The 19060-nt window shown below is 39.6% G+C and overlaps 1 protein-coding gene across 8 annotated transcripts in view; it reads right to left on the bottom strand.

Annotated features, from left to right (window-relative positions):
* The window catches only part of ACSM3 (acyl-CoA synthetase medium chain family member 3), a 49026-nt gene that overhangs the window by 16830 nt on the left and 13136 nt on the right, over nucleotides 1-19060 (bottom strand). For 6 of the 8 annotated variants that reach the window (XM_045875101.3, XM_045875100.3, XM_064592757.1 and 3 more), the window contains 2 exons: nucleotides 3769-4038; nucleotides 2997-3207 (listed from right to left, as the gene is read on the bottom strand). In XM_045875101.3, the coding sequence (XP_045731057.1) occupies nucleotides 2997-3207; nucleotides 3769-3987 (430 nt within the window). In that variant the 5' untranslated portion in view covers nucleotides 3988-4038. Of the gene's footprint in view, nucleotides 1-2996; nucleotides 3208-3768; nucleotides 4039-8934; nucleotides 9173-19060 lie in introns of those variants that run through there. The other 2 variants (XM_064592756.1, XM_064592758.1) reach the window with 2 other exon arrangements.

The following is a 19060-nucleotide window of genomic DNA, read 5'->3' as shown; positions in this document are numbered from 1 at the left end:
AACCCAAAACATAAAATCTATGAATGATTTGCCAAAGATCACTGGAGTAGAAAGTGGCAGTGCAGTAACTGAACTCTGTAGCCTGACCCCAGAGCTGTACACTTAACTACTTCAGTCCAGCACCTTTTAAAACCTACATAAATGTTTTATGATTTCTTTCCAAAGGGAAGGATTAAGGCATTCATCTTTTCTGTGCTTCTACTTCTCCCTGCTGTAAATTACATTGTAGTATAATGGGTAAGAGTCTGTCCTGGAGCCAAACAGTCTTATAGCTTGGCCTTGGACAAGCCACTTCATCTCCATGAGTCTCAGGTTCTGCATCTGTATAATGGGGATTCTATAGGATTAACGAGGAGTAAGTGAGTTAAAATGTGTGAAGAGTGCTGAATAAATTTTAGATATTATTTTCTCAAAGGATTAATGGACTTTCAAGAATATATATCTGTATCTATAGTTACATGTATCCATATCTATATCTCGGGCTCTACTACTCTTAAGTCCAGACCCTAAAGAGTGGGGTAGAAGGTATGTACTTCACAATGGTGTTTGCTCTTCCCAGTGTCACAGCAGGAAAGGAAGATTAAGAACACATACCTGGTCCTTCCTGGACCCTTGACACTGGCTTGTCTTTCCACTGGGGGAAGGATAACCCCCTCCAGTGGAGTTCTTCAGGAAACAGACAACCAGGACCCAAACACAGAGTTCTTCATAAAATCTTTCTTTTCTAATCAGGCAATGCAGCAATATTTATGAGTCTTTAACTCCAAGGTTATTCCTTAGAGATGTTCCATCTGGGGATAAGTAATTAGCCTACCATGGCCTAACAGTTTTCTATAATTTAAAGGCACTCTCTAAGAACAAGCCCACTGCCAGCATTTCATACCTAGTAGAAGCACTTTATTTAAATACATCACCCTTCGATAATGAATTTCTGCTAATATATTATTCATATCCTATCTTTAAAAGAACCTATTAATAGTGATCAGTCTTACCTATTAAAACTACTTCCTGTCCAAATTAATCATTTAGGGAAGCATTACATAGTTTCTTGCCAGGGAGCAAAATGTTACTTTAAAAACTTGTGGGAGGACATGGCTTCTCAGCCTGTTGGCTAATATCAAGTGTAAATCTTGGGGGAGGCCTCTCACTACCGTGTTGATGATACAGGGTGAACAAAATGATATTACCAATATATACATTTGCATGAAGGGTCAAAAGACTGGCGCTAGTAGCCCCTTCTCTCCCTATTAACAGATCTACATGAAAAAACAAAGTTTTTCCAGAAGTTTGTTTGGTGGACAAAAGAAATAACTTTCATAATTTAATTTGGCAACAGGATTTGAAAGCCTAGCCCATCCACCCACCCTCTAGGTGGTAGATAATGCTTATTTTCAGCACTGTTAGTATATTAGATTTACCATTTACTCTCTCCTGCTCATTCTCCCTTCTAAGAGAATCTGCCTTCATTTCAGCGGCCCCAGTGACCATGTTTGTATCAGATGAACCTGCCTCTGACCACGTCTGACTGGCCCAACCCAAGCCATGCCAGTTAGATTCTGCCTCAAGTATTTGACTTAAGAGACTGAGTGGATTGGGACATACAGTTAGGACCCAAGGCATCTGTGTAGCAAACCAAGCCACATGTCAGCCAAAATGAAGGAGAGCAAAGAAATCATGTGTTAGCAGAAAATAGAAGTCAAATGAACAGATGCTTGAGGGAGACAGAGACAAGAGGCCCTATGGCTTCAGAGCAAAAGAAATAGAGAAAGAAGCCACTATCTCTGTCTGCACCTTTTTTCCCCTGTAGATTCCTGTAGAATGTCCAGTAGATATTCAATAATTCTCCTTCCTTATTGAACTAATATGAATGGATTTCTGGTCCTGGCAGTCCAACATGTTGCCCCTTTACTTTTTCTTGTTTTTAAGATTTTATTTATTCATTCGAGACACAGAGATACAGAGAGAGAGAGAGAGCACAAGCAGGGGGAGAGGCAGAGGGAGAACCAGGCTCCCCGCTGAGCCAGGAGCCGGACATGGGGCTCGATCCCAGGACCCTGGGATCATGACCCGAGCCGAAGGCAGATGCTTAACCATCTGAGCCACCCAGGCGCCCCTGTTGCCCCTTTATAAGACAGTGAGCTTAAGCAGCATTCATGAAAGCTATTATTTTGTTTAAAAAAAACTCTGTAAAAGTGGGCTCTGCTACTCCAGTGTACAATTTATAGGTACATATGATATGAGAACATGTAACTCTCAAATGCAAGTAATTATGAATTAAGAATGTTTACTCAAGGGCGCCTGGGGGGCTCATCTAAAGAGTTCAGATTTTACCTGGTAGGCAATGGAGAGTTATTAAATAATGTCAAGCAACATATTGACAGGATAAAATGTTCTAGAAAGAACACTAGCTATGGAGGATGAATTGGATTGGAGTAAGGTGTGGGCACACACAAGATCAGAATTAGGAAGACTTTTGGGCAAATCCATTCAGGAGGTGGTAAACGTGAAGTAAGGCAATGGCAATGGGATTGGAGAAGAAGAGGGACTCTGGGGACATGTAGGAAGTCAAATTTACAAGATGTAGGGACTGATTTGGAAGGAGGAGTAGCAGCTGCTTGCTTTGGGCACCAGATGAATGGCAATAAAAACCATGAGAGAAATAAAGGCATGAAACAAGAACTTTGAGTTTGTGGCTGAATTGAGTTTCAGATGACCATGGGTCTATAGGAAGAGAAGAGTGGTAGGTATGAGGGTATTCAATTATTGATTGGCATTTGGTTAATAAACTTATTTCATTATGAAAAACCCAACTCATAGTTTAGGTCAAAAGATATGGTGTGTTTCCAACACATTTCTAAGGTCCTGAGAATAATACTATATTGTCTACAGTTCCTCAAATAATTTACCCAAATAAATGTCTCATGATTACTTAGATGTTTTGGAAGATCTCCCATCCAGCCTACTTTAAATGTAATCAGATTGCAAACACTACTAACCTGTTCGCAAACAGGCTACATTTGCAAGCCACCATTCTGGGATCTTGGGCAGAATCACAATTACTCGATCTCCTCTTTGCAGGGAACAGACTTCTGTAAGTATATTGGCAAATTTCCTAGACAAAGATCCCAGTTCCTCAAAACTCCATCTCACTTCTTCTCCATTTCCATTTATCCACCAGAAGGCTGGATTGGAAGGTCTCTTTCCAGCCTGAAGAAAGACAAACCAGATGATTTAAAGGTCATTACACAGCTTAATTCTATTTTAACTGACCCAGTGGAATATGTTTTCAGAAGAAAATTCACAGGTCACACACATGGGATATTTGGTTAGTTAGGACACACATGGGATATTTGGAAATAACTCTGGGATCTTTAATTTCTAGCTGTTGGGAGCCATGTCATTTCTCATTTAGCCTGATTATTTTTCTTTCCCAAAAGTTAGAATTCTTGCATCCCTTTATGTTCTCTCAATGCTATATCTATGCCTCATTCCCTACCATTTCTGACCATTTCTGACCTTCATACTACTACTTTTTGTGGTTTTTTTTTAAGAAGTTAACCTATAATCATACATTTTTATAACCCAGGCTTTCTCAACTATGGAACCATTAACATGTTGAGCCAGATAATTCTTTGCTATGGGGGACTGTCTTGTATATTAGAGGATACATAGCAGCATCCCTGGCCAAAATTGTTCCCAGACATTTGCCCTGGGGGCAAAATCACTTCCATCTGAGAAACTGTAGTTGGACTGGCCCTTGCTCCATACCTTTTCCATATTCGTCCATTGGTCCAGGACATCTTTAGCAAAGTTGAAATACTCTGGAATCTCCAGTTTGAATTCCTGTTTCACGGATTCATAGTTGGAAAAATTCTGAGGGAGCACTGTTCTATAATCTTTATACAGTACTCTCACAGAACCAGGGATTGCTAGGTGCTGAAAACACTTGGCACGAAGTAATGTCTCCATGGTGAAAAGAGCTAGCATCAGTTTTGCTGGATGTGTTAACCCTCAGGATTTCCACAGAAACCAATCCATCTAAAAGACAAGCAAAAGGACATGCATGTGTCTCTGTCCTAAAGGTAGCCATACCCCAAAGTAGCTAAGTTTTATTATTATTATTATTTATAATCATCATACAAGTGCCATTCTCTGAGCACTCAATATGTTTTGAACACTGTACTCAGTGCTTTACTTACATACAAATTATCACTAAATCTTCAGAGTAACTCCATGAAGTGGATATTATCATCTGTTTACAGATAGAAAAAATGACTAATAAGAGGCTGTCTTAGTGAACTCTGGCGACCATAACAAAATACTCTAAACAGGATGGCTTAAACAACAGACCTTTATTTCTCACAGTTCCAGAGGCTGGGAAGTCCAAGATCAAGTGCTAGCCAATTCAGTCCCCCCGGTATGGGCTCTGTTACTGACTTGCAGATGACCACGTTCTCTTTATATCCTCACGTGGTAGAGAGAGTGAGAGCCCTGGTTTCTCTTCCTCTTCTATTAGGATACTAATCCCATCATTGGGGTCTCACCTTTATGACCTCATCTAAACCTAATTACCTACCAAACACCCCACCTCCAAATACCATCACATTTTGGGGGTTAGGGTTTCAACATATGAATTTGGAGGGACACTAAACATTCAGTACACAACAAAGGCATCGGTTGGATTTGAACCTAGAACTCTCTGGTCCCAGCCCATTTTCCTGACTATGTACTACATGCTATTGTTTCCCATTTGCATTTCTAAAGAAGTAATGGTCTGGGTCACCCAGTTACTCTCAGTGAAAGCAAAGATATCTAATATCTTTCATCTGCATTTCAAAAGTTGTACAGACATGTTAAGGAGAAATTTCCACAGTGGGTAATCCATAAGTGAAGTAATAGAGTAACCTAGTACCAATTAGGCATGAAAGAACTGTCGAAAATCATTTCATTTATAGGCTGTAATTCCCATGCTCCCAATAGGAGCCCACACAACCTTCTAGTCCAGACTTGGAGCTGCATTTACCAGAGATGTCATAATAGGGCTTTCACCTTTGCGATTTTTGTGGGGGAGGACCCTCCAGGCCACCTAGCCCTCCCTGCTTCTGTGGGAAATCATTTGATCATGATGTCATTTACTTGGCTGAGGCCTCATAAACAAGGTTGTTAAAAACATGGTTCTAGAGATTATAGGGTTCTCTTCTTCATACTTTCTGTAATTTCCAAATTTCCTACAATGAAATACTACTCTCACAATCATTAAATCATTTTTTTTATAGGGGGATGGGGGAGGGACAGAAGGAAAGGGAGAGAGAGAATCTTAAGCAAGCTCCACACATGCAGCCTAATGCGGGGCTGGATCTCACAACCCTGATATCATGACCTAAGCCGAAATCAAGAGTGGGCCACTTAACCAACTGAGCCACCCAGGCGCCCTATCATTAAATCATTTTTAACTGCAACTCTAACTGTGTGGTATGTAAGGCAGCGTGGCTATGTAGAAGAGTTTCTATATTGATGCACTGCCAAATAATGGATGTCACCCATAAGTTTTATCCTAAATTGGCCTGGTGTTTGGACATCATGTTGCTTCACCCAATGCACTGGGAGATCTGGGTACTTCTTCTGACCCTCCCACCTTTTTATGTGAAGACCTGACAAGTCACTGAGCTTGAGCTCTTTGAGATCATCTGGTTTGAGCTCCTCATTTTTCACCTGCAAAAAAAAAATGGAGCCCCAGAGAGGGGAAGCAGCTCGCTTCAATAGGTCATGTCAGAGTAAGAACTAGAACTCATGTCTTTGGATTCCCACTTCAATGTTCTCTTTACTAAAGTTCAATAGGATTCAGTAGAGCAGTGATTCTCAACCCTGGCTGTATATTTGGATCACCAGGAAAGCTTTTTTAAAAATACCAATGCCTGGGGCTTAGACCAATTAAATCAGAATCTCTGGGGGTGGGGCCAGGGCATCATATTTTTTAAAATTTCCTCAGAGGATGCTAATGTGTAATCAAGGTTGAGAATCACTGATCCAGAGGTGGGGATCTGTGAGACAGCAGATCAGCATCACCTGGAAGCTGGTTAGAAATGCACATTCTCAGACCCTCGTTTCCCATTTTACCAACGTAGTGACTAATAGAACCTCTATCAGAGAGTTGCCCCAAAGATTAAATGAGATAATGCAGGCAAAGTGCTTATCATGGTGTCTTGCATATTACTACCCACCCACTGGAATAGAGGTCAGCAAACTTTTTCTGTAAAGGTCCAGATAATAAATATGGCTTTGTGGACCATATGGTCTCTGTGGCAACTGCTTACCTCAACTCTGGTTGAGATAGCAGCCATTGACAGACAATACATGACTAAATGGGCATGGCTGTGTTCCAAACAAAACCTATTTATGGATACTGAAACTTGAATTTCATGTAATTTTCCTTTTTTTTTTTTTTTTTAAGATTTATTTATTTGAGAGAGAGAGCACACAGGGGGAGGGCCAGAGAAAGAAGAGGAGAGGGAATCTCAAGCATACTCCACACTGAGGGTGAAGCATGACACAGGGCTCAATCTCATGACCTTGAGATCATGATCTGAGCTGAAACCGAGAGTTGGATGCTCAAATGACTATGCCACCCAGGTGCCCCTCATGTAATTTTCATATGTCATGAATTAGTACTCCTCTTTTGACTTTTTTCAAATATTCGAAAATATAAAATAAAAACCATTCTTGGTTTGCAGCCTGTATAAAAACAGATAGAGGGCTGGATTTAACTCATGGGCTATAGTTTGCTGATCTCTGGTGCTAGAATGTAGGCTTTGTGAGGGTGGGTGTTTTGTCTGTTATGTTCATGGTACTATCCCTGGGAAATAACATAGTGTTTGGCCCACGGTATGTGCTTGTTTGTTGAATGAATAAATGATGTTTTCAGAAGGGAGAACTTTGTATATGGCTTATTGCAATAGCTCAGAGTTAGAGTAGACCTGAGAAGTGCCTCTGTTACTTAACCAGATTGATATGACTACCTGCACTCTTCACATATGGCTATTTAAATTTAAATGAATTCAAATACTATTTAAAAATAAGTTCTTAGTCACACTAGCTGCATTTAAAGGACTTAACAGCCACATGTGGCTAGTAGCTACTGCATATAGGTAACTGCAGACACAGAACATTTCTATCATTGCAGAACATTCTTGTTAAGTAGTACTTAAAACTATGTTTTTAGTGTTGTAACTTTTCTCTTTATTTTTAATTTTTTAGAGAATGTCTTCAAATGGTTCCAAAACCATAAAAATTACAGTGAAAAACTGCCCCCCCCCCGCCCCGCCTGGGGTGGCTCAGTCTGTTAAGAGCCTGACTCTTGATTTTGGCTCAAGTCATGATTTCAGGGTTGTGAGGTCCAGCCCCGTGTTGGGCTCCGTGCTGGGCATGGAGACTGCTTAAGATTCTCTCTCTCCCTCTCTATCTGCCTCTCCACCCTCTCTAAAAAAAAAAAAAAAAAAAAAAAAAAAAAAAAACCTGCCCCCTCCTACCCCCATCTCACAGCTGCCCAGTTTCATCCCAACCCACTCCCTCCAGGAACTATGATGACTTCTATGTCTTTTTTCAGGATTTCTTTCCATGTATTTAAGCAAATGACTATAGATTCTTACTTCTCCACCACTTTGACACAACAGGTAGCCTAGAACACACACTATTCTTCCCATTAAAAAAACTTTTCTTACAACAAATTCTTGAAGGTCCATCCATGTCAGTACATGAGGATCTTTCTCATTTTGTTTTGTTTTTGTTTTATGTTTTCTTTAGCTGCATGGCATTCCAGTGAACAACTGCACCATAATTTCTTAAGCCAGTCCCCTATTGATGTCATTTGAACTGTTTCCATTATTGTGCAGTTAAGATGAAATTTTTAAACTATTTCCTCCACCACATTTAGAATCCTTCAACTATACATTGAAAAGAAAATGGACCAGTCATTTGGAGCTTAAAATAAGCCTAACCATTCTGTTCTACCAAAAAGAAAATATCAGCATCCTCCTGATCAGAGATAATAAGATTGCCTTCTCCTCAACAAAATTTTTTTTTCAATTATCTTAGCACTTGACAACATCTATTTCCCAGGTTTCCAATATTCTTTGTAGGTGAAAGAGCTGAGATATGAGTCCAGATGTTTGTACTGAGCCACAGAAAACTCTTCTAAGAAAGAAAGGACCATGCTGGTCAGTTGGGCTTGAAAGTATTTAAGGTCTTATCTGAAATGCAAGCTCTACATCCATATAAACAGCAGTACAGAGGATTTAGCCTCCTTACATCTCCGTAAGTGTCTCTCCCACCAAGTAATCCAAGTAATAGCATTGGCTTAGCATATATAGCTTCAAAGCAAGGTTAAGCCCCTACTGTTCTCCCCAGCCCTAACAAGACCCTACCCTAAACTTCTATACAGGATTTTTGCAGCTTCTCTTGACCATTTCATGGAGAGAGGCTACCCCAGGATTATTTCCTTGGATTTTCATGTATATGTTCCCTGAAATTTCCCTAGACATAGTATGCATACTTTTCAGATGATGCAGAAGATGGATTCCAGTCTGCCACTGAGCAAAACTCAGCTGCTCCTTGGACCCAATTAAATTTTTTTCCAAGACATTTTACCAAGTTAACACATGCACATAGTTTTTAAAAAATTACATGGTACCAGAAGACTTAAAATGAAAAACTTAGTTGCTATGTTTACAGCTTTTTGTGTGTACATACTCCTGGCCACTTACTAGATAGAATTACACAACAGCTGAGAAATTCTGATAGAAACACTTTGGTTACCCAAGACTTCCATGAGAACATTTTTGATCTGTTGGTTTTGGTTGCTTGTTTGTTACCTTTGCTCAAAACTGTGCATGCCAGACCAGCAAACCTTATATAGGAGACAGATAAGGTAGTACTTACTAAAATGACAGATTTCGACACAGCTGGAGGTGATGGCAGACCAGTTGACTAGAAGAGCTGCCCTGAAACTTGAACTCTCACTTCTGCGTTAGTCCTGGCCATAGCCAAAAGAAGAGGGAGAAGTAGTAGTCTGACAACTGGGAGAAGACACACCCAGAGGGCCTTTCTTGGATTGGTGGAGATATTCCAGAGGGAGGAGCAGGAGTTCTGGACTAAGTTTTCGCTGATAGTTTACACAATCTCCTGCCACCCTCCAATTTATAGTTAATGATTTAAATACACTGCAAGCTTTTGCTGCGGGTGGGGAGTGGGGGTGGGGGAGGAGGCTGGGAAAGTAATTTATTCACAGGAAGAAAAGTGCCCATGGAGTTGCTGGAGGTTGGTCCTGTGAAGGGATAGAGGAAGTTTTCTCTCAGAAGGAAGAAAGAACAGAGGATGGAAGAGGACATAGAAGGGTTTTGAAATGGAAAAGAAAGAAGTGGCAGGTTTGGGTTGCTCTAGGTCTCAGAGAACCAGTTGCTGTGTTTATCTGTTGAACTGGTCAGGACTAAACATAAACTATCTCAGGTCGCTCCTTTGCTCAAATTCTTCAGTGCTTCCTAGTTCACTCCAGGTAAAATTTCAAGTCCTTACATGGACTACAAGGAACTGCATGATCTGGCACAGGGTCCTCTCTGACCCACCACCTGCTCCTTTTTCCCTTACTCTTCCGCAACCACATCAGCACCCTTGCTTTCTCTTGAACATACCATGCATGTTCCAGCGTTGGGATTTTTTCCACTGCCTGGAACACTCCTCCCTTAGATACCCCCTTGGCTAAATCCCCATTTTATGAGGTATCCTATCAAAGAGGTCTTCCCTTACTGCATTTTCTAAAATAGCACCCCTCAATTCTTCTCTTTAATCTGTTTTAACTTTTTACATCTTTTACCACCATCTTTAAGAGTAAGAACTTTGTTTTGTTTGCTGATGCATCACTATTGTCTGGAACAGTTACTGGCAAATTTTAGGCATTCAATAAATATTTGATGGGTAAATTAATAAAGATGACTTCCAGTTACATGTGACAGAAACCCAATTTAGATTCACTTAAACAAAATGAGGAATTTATTGGTCTCTTTTTGGTTCTGTGAGTTTTTGGTTGTTGTTGATTACTTGGGATTTTCTATGTAGATAATCACATAATCTGCAAATAGGAACAGTTTTACTTCTTTCATTTTTTTTACCAATTTAATTTTCTAATTTAAATTCATTTATTGGGTCACCTGGGTGGCTCAGTCGTTAAGCGTCTGCCTTCGGCTCAGGTCATGATCCCAGGGTCCTGGGATCCAGCCCTGCATTGGGCTCCCTGCTCAGCGGGAAGCCTGCTTCTCCTATCCCACTCCCCCTGCTTGTATTCCCTCTCTCACTGTGTCTGTCTCTGTCAGATAAATAAAATCTTTAAAAAAAATAAAATAAATTCATTTATTAACATACAGCATATTATTAGTTTCAGAGGTAGAGCTCAGTGATTCATCAGTTGCATATAACACCCAGTACTCATTATGTCACATGCCTTCCTTAATGCCCATCACCCAGTTACCCATTCCCACACCCACCTCCCTTCCAGCAACCCTCAAGTTTGTTTCCTATAGTTAAAAGTCTCTTAATGGTTTGTCTCCTTCTCTGATTTTGTCCTATTTTCCCCTCCCTTCCCCTATGATCCTGTTTTGTTTCTTAAATTCCACATATGGGTGAAATCATATGATAAATGTCTTTCTCTGACTGACTTATTTTGCTTAACATAATACCCGCTAATTCCATCCACGTCATTGCAAATGGTAAGATTTCTTTTTTTTTTTCTTTTGTGATGGCTGAGTAATACTCCATTGTATATATTTACCACATCTTTATCCATTCATCTGTGGATGGACATCTGGACTCTTTACATAGTTTGGCTATTGTGGACATTGTTGCTATAAACATTGGGTTGTAGGTGCCCCTTGGGATCACTATGTTTGTATGTATCCTTTGGGTAAATACCCAGTAGTGCAATTGCTGGGTCATAGGGTAGCTCTATTTTTTACTTTTTGAGGAACCTCCATTCTGTTTTCCAGAGTTGCTGTACCAGTTTGCATTCCCACCAGCATTGTAAGAGGGTTTCCCTTTCTCTATATCCTCACCAACATCTGTCATTTCCTGACTTGTTAATTTCAGCCATTCTGACAGGTGTGAGGTGGTATCTCACTATGGTTTTGATTTGTATTTCCCTGATGCTGAATGATGTTGAGCATTTTTTCCATGTGTCTATTGGCCATTTGTATGTCTTCTTTGGAGAAATGTCTGTTCATGTCTTTTACCCATTTCTTGACTGGATTTTCTGGTTTTTTTGGGTGTTGAGTTTGATAAGTTCTTTATGGATTTTGGATACTAGCCCTTTATCTGATAAAATATCTTCTCCCATTCTGTTGGTTGTCTTTTGCTGTGCAAAAGATTTTATCTTGATGAAGTCCCAATAATTCATTTTTGCTTTTCTTTCCCTTGCCTTTGAAGATGTGTCTAGCAAGAAGTTGCTGCAGTTGAGGTCAAAGAAGTTGCTGCCTCTGTTCTCTAGGATTTTGATGGGTTCCTGTCTCACATTGAGGTCTTTCATCCATTTTGAGTTTATTTTTGTGTGTGGTGTAAGAAAATAGTCCAGTCTCATTCTTCTGCATGTGGCTGTCTTTTTTCCATTGGATATTCTTTCCTGCTTTGTTGGAGAATAGTTGACCATAGAGTTGAGGGTCCATTTCTGGGCTCTCTATTCTGTTCCACTGATCTATGTGTCTGTTTTTGTGCCAGTACCATACTGTCTTGATGATTACAGCTTTGCAAAACAGCTTGAAGTCGAGAATTGTGATGCCACCAGCTTTGGTTTTCTTTTTCAATATTCCTCTGGCTATTCGAGGTCTTTTCTGGTTCCATACAAATTTTAGGATTATTTGTTCCAGCTCTGTGAAAAATGTCAATGGTATTTTGATAGGGATTTCATTAAATTTGTAGATTGCTCTGGGTAGCATAGACATTTTAGCAATATTTGTTCTTCTAATCCATGAGCATGGAAAGTTTTTCCATTTCTTTGTGTCTTCCTCAATTTCTTTCATAAGTGGTCTGTAGTTTTTAGAGTACAGATCCTTTACCTCCTTGGTTAGGTTTTTTCCTAGGTATCTTACGGTTTTTGATGCATTTGTAAATGGGATCGATTCCTTGATTTCTCTTTCTTCTGTCTCATTGTTAGTGTATAGAAATGCAACTGATTTCTGTGCATTGATTTTATATCCTGTGACTTTGCTGAATTCCTGTATGAGTTCTAGCAATTTTGGGGTAGAGTCTTTGGGTTTTCCACATGGAATATCATGTCATCTGCGAAGAGTGAAAATTTGACTTCTTCTTTGCTGATCTGGATGCCTTTCATTTCTTTTTCTTGTGTGATTGCTGAGGTTAGGACTTCTAGTACTATATTGAACAACAGTGTGAGAGTGGACATCCCTGCTGTGTTCCTGACCTTAGGGGAAAAGCTCTCAGTTTTTCCCCACTGAGAATGATATTTGCTGTGGGCTTTTTGTATATGGCTTGCAGTATGTTCCTTCTAACCCTAGAGTTTTAATCAGGAAAGGATGCTATATTTTGTCAAATGCTTTTACTGCATCTATTGAGAGGATTATATGCTTCTTGTCCTTTCTTTTATTAATGTGGTGTATTACATTAACTGATTTGCGAATGTTGAACCACCCTTGCAGTCCAGGAATAAATCCCACTTGGTCATGGTGAATAATCCTTTTAATGGACTGTTGGATCCTATTGGCTAGTATCTTGGTGAGAATTTTGACATTCATGTTCATCAGGGATATTGATCTGTAATTCTCCTTTTTGATGGGGTCTTTATCTAGTTTTGGGATCAGGGTAATGCTAGCCTCATAGAATGAGTTTGGAAGTTTTTCTTCCATTTCTATTTTTTTGAAACAGCTTCAGAAGAATAGGTATTAATTCTTCCTTAAATGTTTGGTAGAATTCCACTGGGAGGCCATCTGGCCCTGGGCTCTTGTTTGTTGGGAGATTTTTGATTACTGCTTCAATTTCCTTGCTGGTTATGGGTCCGTTCAGGTATTCTATTTCTTCCTGTTTCAGTTTTGGTAGTTTATATGTTTCTAGAAATGCATCCATTTCTTCCAGATTGCCTAATTTGTTGTCATATAGCTGTTCATAATATGTTCTTATAATTGTTTGTATTTCCTCAGTGTTGGGTATGATCTCTCCTCTTTCATTTATTATTTTATTTATTTGGGTCATTTCTCTTTTCTTTCGGATAAGTCTGGCTAAGGGTTTATTGATCTTATTAATTCTTTCAAAGAATCAGCTCCTAGTTTTGTTCATCTATTCTACTGTTCTTTTGGTTTCTATTTCATTGATTTCTGCTCTAATCTTTATTATTTCTTTTCTCCTGCTGGATTTAAGCTTTATTTGCTGTTCTTTCTGCAGCTCCTTTAGGTGTAAGGTTAGGTTGTGTTTTGAGACTTTTCTTGTTTCTTGAGAAAGGCTTGTATTGTTAAATACTTCCCTCTTAGGCCCACCTTTGCTGCATCCCAGATGTCTTAAACAGCCATGTTTCCATTTTCATTTGTTTCCATGAATTTTTAAAATTCTTCTTTAATTTTTTGGTTGCCCCATTCATTCTTTATTAGGATGCTCTTTAACCTCCATGTATTTGTGTTCCTCCCAAATATTCTCTTGTGATTGAGTTCAAGTTTTAAAGAATTGTGGTCTGAAAATATGCATGGTACAGTCTTTTGGTACTGGTTGAGACCTGATTTATGACACAGTATGTGATCTATTCTGGAGAATATTCCATGTACACTCGAGAAGAATGTGTATTCTGTTGCTTTAGGATGGAATGTTCTGAATATATCTGTGAAGTCCATCTGGTCTAGTGTGTCATTCAAGGCCCTTGTTTCCTTGTTGACCTTCTGCTTAGATGATCTGTCCATTGCTGTGAGTGGGATGTTAAATATTGTTTTGCTTTATGGTATCACTGATCTCTCAAATCCTCCCTTTGTGATCTAGTAGTTATCTTTTTCTCAGCTTCCTTATTCTCCATCATTTGTCTTCTATATCACTGACTCTCTCTTCTGCCTTGTTTACCCTAGCAGTTAGAGCCTCTGTTGTTTTTTGTTTTGTTTTTAAAATATTTTATTTATTTATTCATGAGAGACATAGAGAGAGAGGTAAAGACAGAGGGAGAAGCAGACTCCCCACGTAGCAGGGAGCCTGATGCAGGACTCGATCACAACCTGAGTGGAAGGCTGACACTTAACTGACTGAGCCACCGAGAGCCTCTGTTTTTTATTGCATCTCAGTAATAACCTTTTTGATTTTGACCTGATTTGATTTTAGTTGTTTTACTTCTCCAGTAAGGGATTCTCTAGTGTCTCTTATGCTTTTATTCAAGCCCAGCTAGTATCTTTTTAATCGTTGTTTGAATTCTAGTTCTGACATCTTACTTACATCCATATTGATTAAATCCATGGCAGTGAGTACTGCCTCTTGTTTTCTCTTTTGGGGTGAGTTCTTCTGTCTTGTTATTGTTTCCAGAAAAGAATAGAAGAGAGAGAAAATACAAAAATAGCAACACCACCAGAAAAATATACACTAAGCAAATCAGAAGAGAACAGAAACCAAAAAAAAAAAAAAAAAATCAAACAGAAGTTAAACAGAACAGAACAGTAAACTAGATTCTGGGTGTATTTTGGTCTGTTAGAAGAAACTAGATCCCAAAATAGAAAATAAAGAAAAACTTATGTATGTACAAAAATAAAATTGAATACAATGTAGGAAGCCACAAATGAAAAAAAGATATATAATGTAAATGTAAAAATGAGAACTAAAAAAGAATTGATAAGGTAAGAAAATAGCTGAAAAGGAAAAAAATATATAAAACTGAGAAACTAAAGAATAATAAGAAAAAAGCCTGTTTCCCCAAGAGCTAGAGTTTTGTAGTTCTCTTTGATCAGTAAACTTGGTATTAGCTGGAAGTTCCTGTTGGTATTCTGGGGGAGGGGCATGTTGCACTGATTCTCAGGTGTCTTTGCCCATGCAGAATTGCACCAACCTTGCCAGGGGGCCGGGCTCAGTGCAAGTGGCTCCGGAGCCAATGTGGGGGATGAAAATGGCGGTGCCCTGATCTCAAGCCCCAGAGCTGAAAGTTTGTGCCCCCCCTTCTTTAGTGGGCCCTCACAGAAAAGCAGTCAGTCACTCTGTCTCCCTGATTTCTGTCTGAACCCTGGGTTCACTCAGCCTGTGACTGAGCATTTTTAGCTCAGGCACACAACCCCATTTAGAGTCTCCAAACTTTACAGACTCCTATGGCACATACCTGCGCCACTCCTCCCAGGGGCTGGGGGGGTCTCACCAGGGTTCTGCCTCTTGCTGGGCCCCTGCTGAGAGGTGCAGTGGTTTGAGGTTTATGGCAACACTGAGCAGAAAGCCGGTGCCTGGACTCACTATTTGCAGCCAGCTTCTCTGCTCCAGTGCTTGGGGAACTGTGCCACACTCAGACACCCCCATTCTTTTTGTGACCCTGGGGATCCTGAGACCACACTGTCCCACCTGGGATTCCCCCCACTTCACACCCTGAACACCTTTCAGGCAGACCTCTAAAATTTCTGATTTTGTGCTCCACTGCTTATAATACTTTCCAGTACCTGGCTTATGGAGGCTCCCTTCCTCTATGGTTTATCTTCCAATATATTGCCTCGGATTCATGTCTCCACACCTCCTACCTTCCAAAAGGTGGTTGCTTTTCTATTTGTAGAATTGTAACAATCTTTTCTCAGAACTCCAGTTGATTTCACAGGTGTTCAGAATGATTTGATAACTATCTAGCTGAATTTCAGGGGCCACACAAAATTAGAGTCCCCTACTCCTCTGCCATCTTAACCCCTCCCCCTACTTCTTTCTTGCAGATCTATGTGCCTTTTATTTCCTTTTCTTGCCTATTGCATCAGCTAGAATTACAGTATTATGTTGAATAAGAATGGTAAGAGCAGATATGCTTGCATTTTCCCTGATACTAGGGGGAAAGCATTCATACGTTCATGCTTGGGGGTAATGTGAGCTGTAGGTTTTTTGTAGATGCTGTTTATTAAGTAGAGGAAGTTCTCCTCTATTCCTGTTTTTCTGAAAGTCTTTATCATGAATACACCTTGAATTTTGGCAAATACCTTTCCTGCATCAATTAATTTTATCATGTGATTTTTTTTTTATAGCCTATCAATAAGGTGGATTACACTGATTGATTTTTTTTGAAGATTGTATTTATTTATTTGAGAGAGAGAGAATGCATGAGCTGTGGGAAGCGGCAAAGGGAGAGGGAGAAGCAGACTCCTCACTTCTTTGTCAGGGAGCCTGACAAAACATGGGGCTCAATCCTAGGACTCTGGAATCATGACCTGTGTTGAAGGCAGATGCTTAACCAACTGAGCCACCCAGGTGCCCCTACACTGATTTTTTTTTTTAAGATTTATTTATTCATTTGACAGAGAAAGAGAGAGCACAAGTAGGCAGAGTGGCAGGCCGAGAGAGAGGGAGAAGCAGGCCTCCCGCTGAGTGGGGAGCCTGATGCGGGGCTCAGTCCCAGGCCCCTGGGATCATGACCTGAGCCAAAGGCAAACGATTAACCGACTGAGCCACCGAGGCACCCCAAGATTGATTTTTAATCACTGAACCAGCCTTGCTTCCCTGAAATAAACCCCTATTGGTTCTGGTGTATATATATATATTTATATATTGATAACTTCTATAGTTTATATCTCTTGCCAAATTTGAGAAATTTTTAGTCATTATTTCTTTTTCAGCCCTGTCCTCTCTCTGTCTCTCCCTCCCCTTTTGGGATCTGATGACACAATATTAGATCTTTTGTGATAGCCCCACAGGTCTCTGAGGCTCTGTTCTTTTTATTCCTTTTTTTTTTTGGTAGCATTTTTTTGTTGTTATTTTTTGTTTTGTTTTGTTTTGTTTTCCGTTCAGCCTGGTTTCTCTCTATTGTTAATATTGGGTAATTTCTACTGTTCTATCTTCCAGTTCACTGATTTTTTTCTTCTCTTCCTCCCATTCTGCTATTGAGTCCATCCAATCAGCTTTTTATTTCTCATCATATTTTCCAATTGTATTTTTTAGTTTTAAGATTTCCATTTGGTTCTTTTTGATATTGTCTATTCCTTTGCTGAAGCTTTGATGTTTTGAGCATATGAATTTGTAATTGCTTGTTGAGGCATTTTTATCATGGCTGCTTTAAAATGTTTGTGAGATACTTCTAACATCTTTGTCATCTTGGTGTTGGCATCTACTGATTATCTTTTTTTATGCAGTTTGAGATCTTCTTGGTTCTTGGTATGGTGAGTGATCTTCATTTGAAACCTTGATATTTTTATATTATGTAATCAGATTCTCAATCTCATTTAAACCTTCCATTTTAGCTAGCTTTTTTCCCACACTGTCCTGGCAGGGGAAGTGAGAGGGCACCACCTCATTAATGCCAGATGAATATAGAAGTCCAGATTCTCCACTAAGTCTCCAATGAAACTGGGATTGGGAGGAGTTCCTTTTTAGTGCTGGATGGGATAGGAGTTCCAACTCCTCATGGGGTCTCTACTGACACTAGCTTGCTCCCTACTTGGCATTCTCTGATACTATCCCAGTGGAGGGTATTGGGACACCTTATTACACACTCATGAGAGTAGAAGTCTAGGCTTCCCACTCTACCTTTGTTGGCATAGATAAAGATGAATGGAGCCATGATTTTTTTCTGTGGTATTTGGCTAGAGTAGAGCAGTTGATGTTTAAAAGTTTTTTTGTCTTGCTGGGCTGCTCCTTTCTTGGTCCTTTGGTGAAAGACAGCAGGCTTTTTCTGGGGCTTTTATTGTTGGTACCATTGGTGTTTCCAGGTTTTTGGCTTTTTCAACTCCAAGTCTAGGATATATGAGACCAGAAAGAAAACCCAGGGAACTGACCTCTGTCTCATTCCTTAGGTCCCAAAGTCTATAACCAGTCTGCCTTCCTCTCTATACCTTCCAGAGTCTTATGTTTGTTTTATATGTAATGTCCAGGGCTTTTAGTTGTACTTAGCAGGAGAAAAGAGAAAGGTCTGTCTACTCCATCTTCCCAGAGTAGAAGTCATCCCATCTCATTTTTTTAAAAGATTTTATTTATTTATTTGAGAGAGAGAGCGCACGAGCAAGAGAGAGCACATGTACACACAAGCGGGGGAGGGGCAGAGGGAGAGAGAGAATCTCTAGCAGATTCCCTGCTGAACAGCGAGCCCAATGCAGGGCTTGATCCCAGGACCCTGAGAGGATGACCTGAGCCAAAGAAAGACACTTAACCAACTGAGCCACGCAGGTGCCCCCATCTCATTTTGTGAGGTTAGAATAGCAATGATAGCATTTTTAGACAAGAACACTGCTAAAAAGAAAATCACAGGCAAAGTGAAAAACTGTGAACATAAATAAAAAATCAAAAGTAAGTTATTAACAAACTGAAATCAGCAATGTACAAAAACCAAACATCCATTATGAACAGTTTGAGTTTATCCTAAGAAGAGGTAAAAGGAAGGACACCTGGATGGCTCAGTCAGTTAAGTGTGGGACTCACTGCCCCCAAAAGTAAATACAAATAGAAGGGAATTTCTGTAATGTGATAAATAATGGACGTCAACAACTTAATTTGATATTGAAACATTAGAAACATCTCATGGTGAAATGTTAAAGGCATTTCATTCAATCAGGAATAAGGCTGTAGTCACTACGCCTACTTAATATTATACCAAAGGTCTTTGTCAGCCCATTCCAGGCCAACTAGAATGCAAGTACTTTAACTGCTTGATCATTACTAAATTTCAAATAGGTAGAACAGGGCCCAACACATAACAGGCATTCAGTAAATATTTGTTAAATGAGTGAGTGAAAAAGCCATATCTATGAAAATGATATACTTAAAAAAAAAACAACCCAGGAAAACAGTGGAGAATAAGTGTTTTTATATGTAAGTAATTCATGTTAATTTTAAAATTCTAGCAACAGAAAAATACAAAGAGGATGGTAAAAAACCATTTCAA

This window comes from Mirounga angustirostris, unplaced genomic scaffold (assembly GCF_029215605.1).
Source record: "Mirounga angustirostris isolate CCGP_5_RB_7025 unplaced genomic scaffold, mMirAng1.0.hap1 SCAF_5, whole genome shotgun sequence".
Lineage (NCBI taxonomy): Eukaryota > Metazoa > Chordata > Mammalia > Carnivora > Phocidae > Mirounga > Mirounga angustirostris.
The sequence above is the reverse complement of the archived record's forward strand: the minus strand, read 5'-3'. Positions and strand labels throughout refer to the sequence as shown.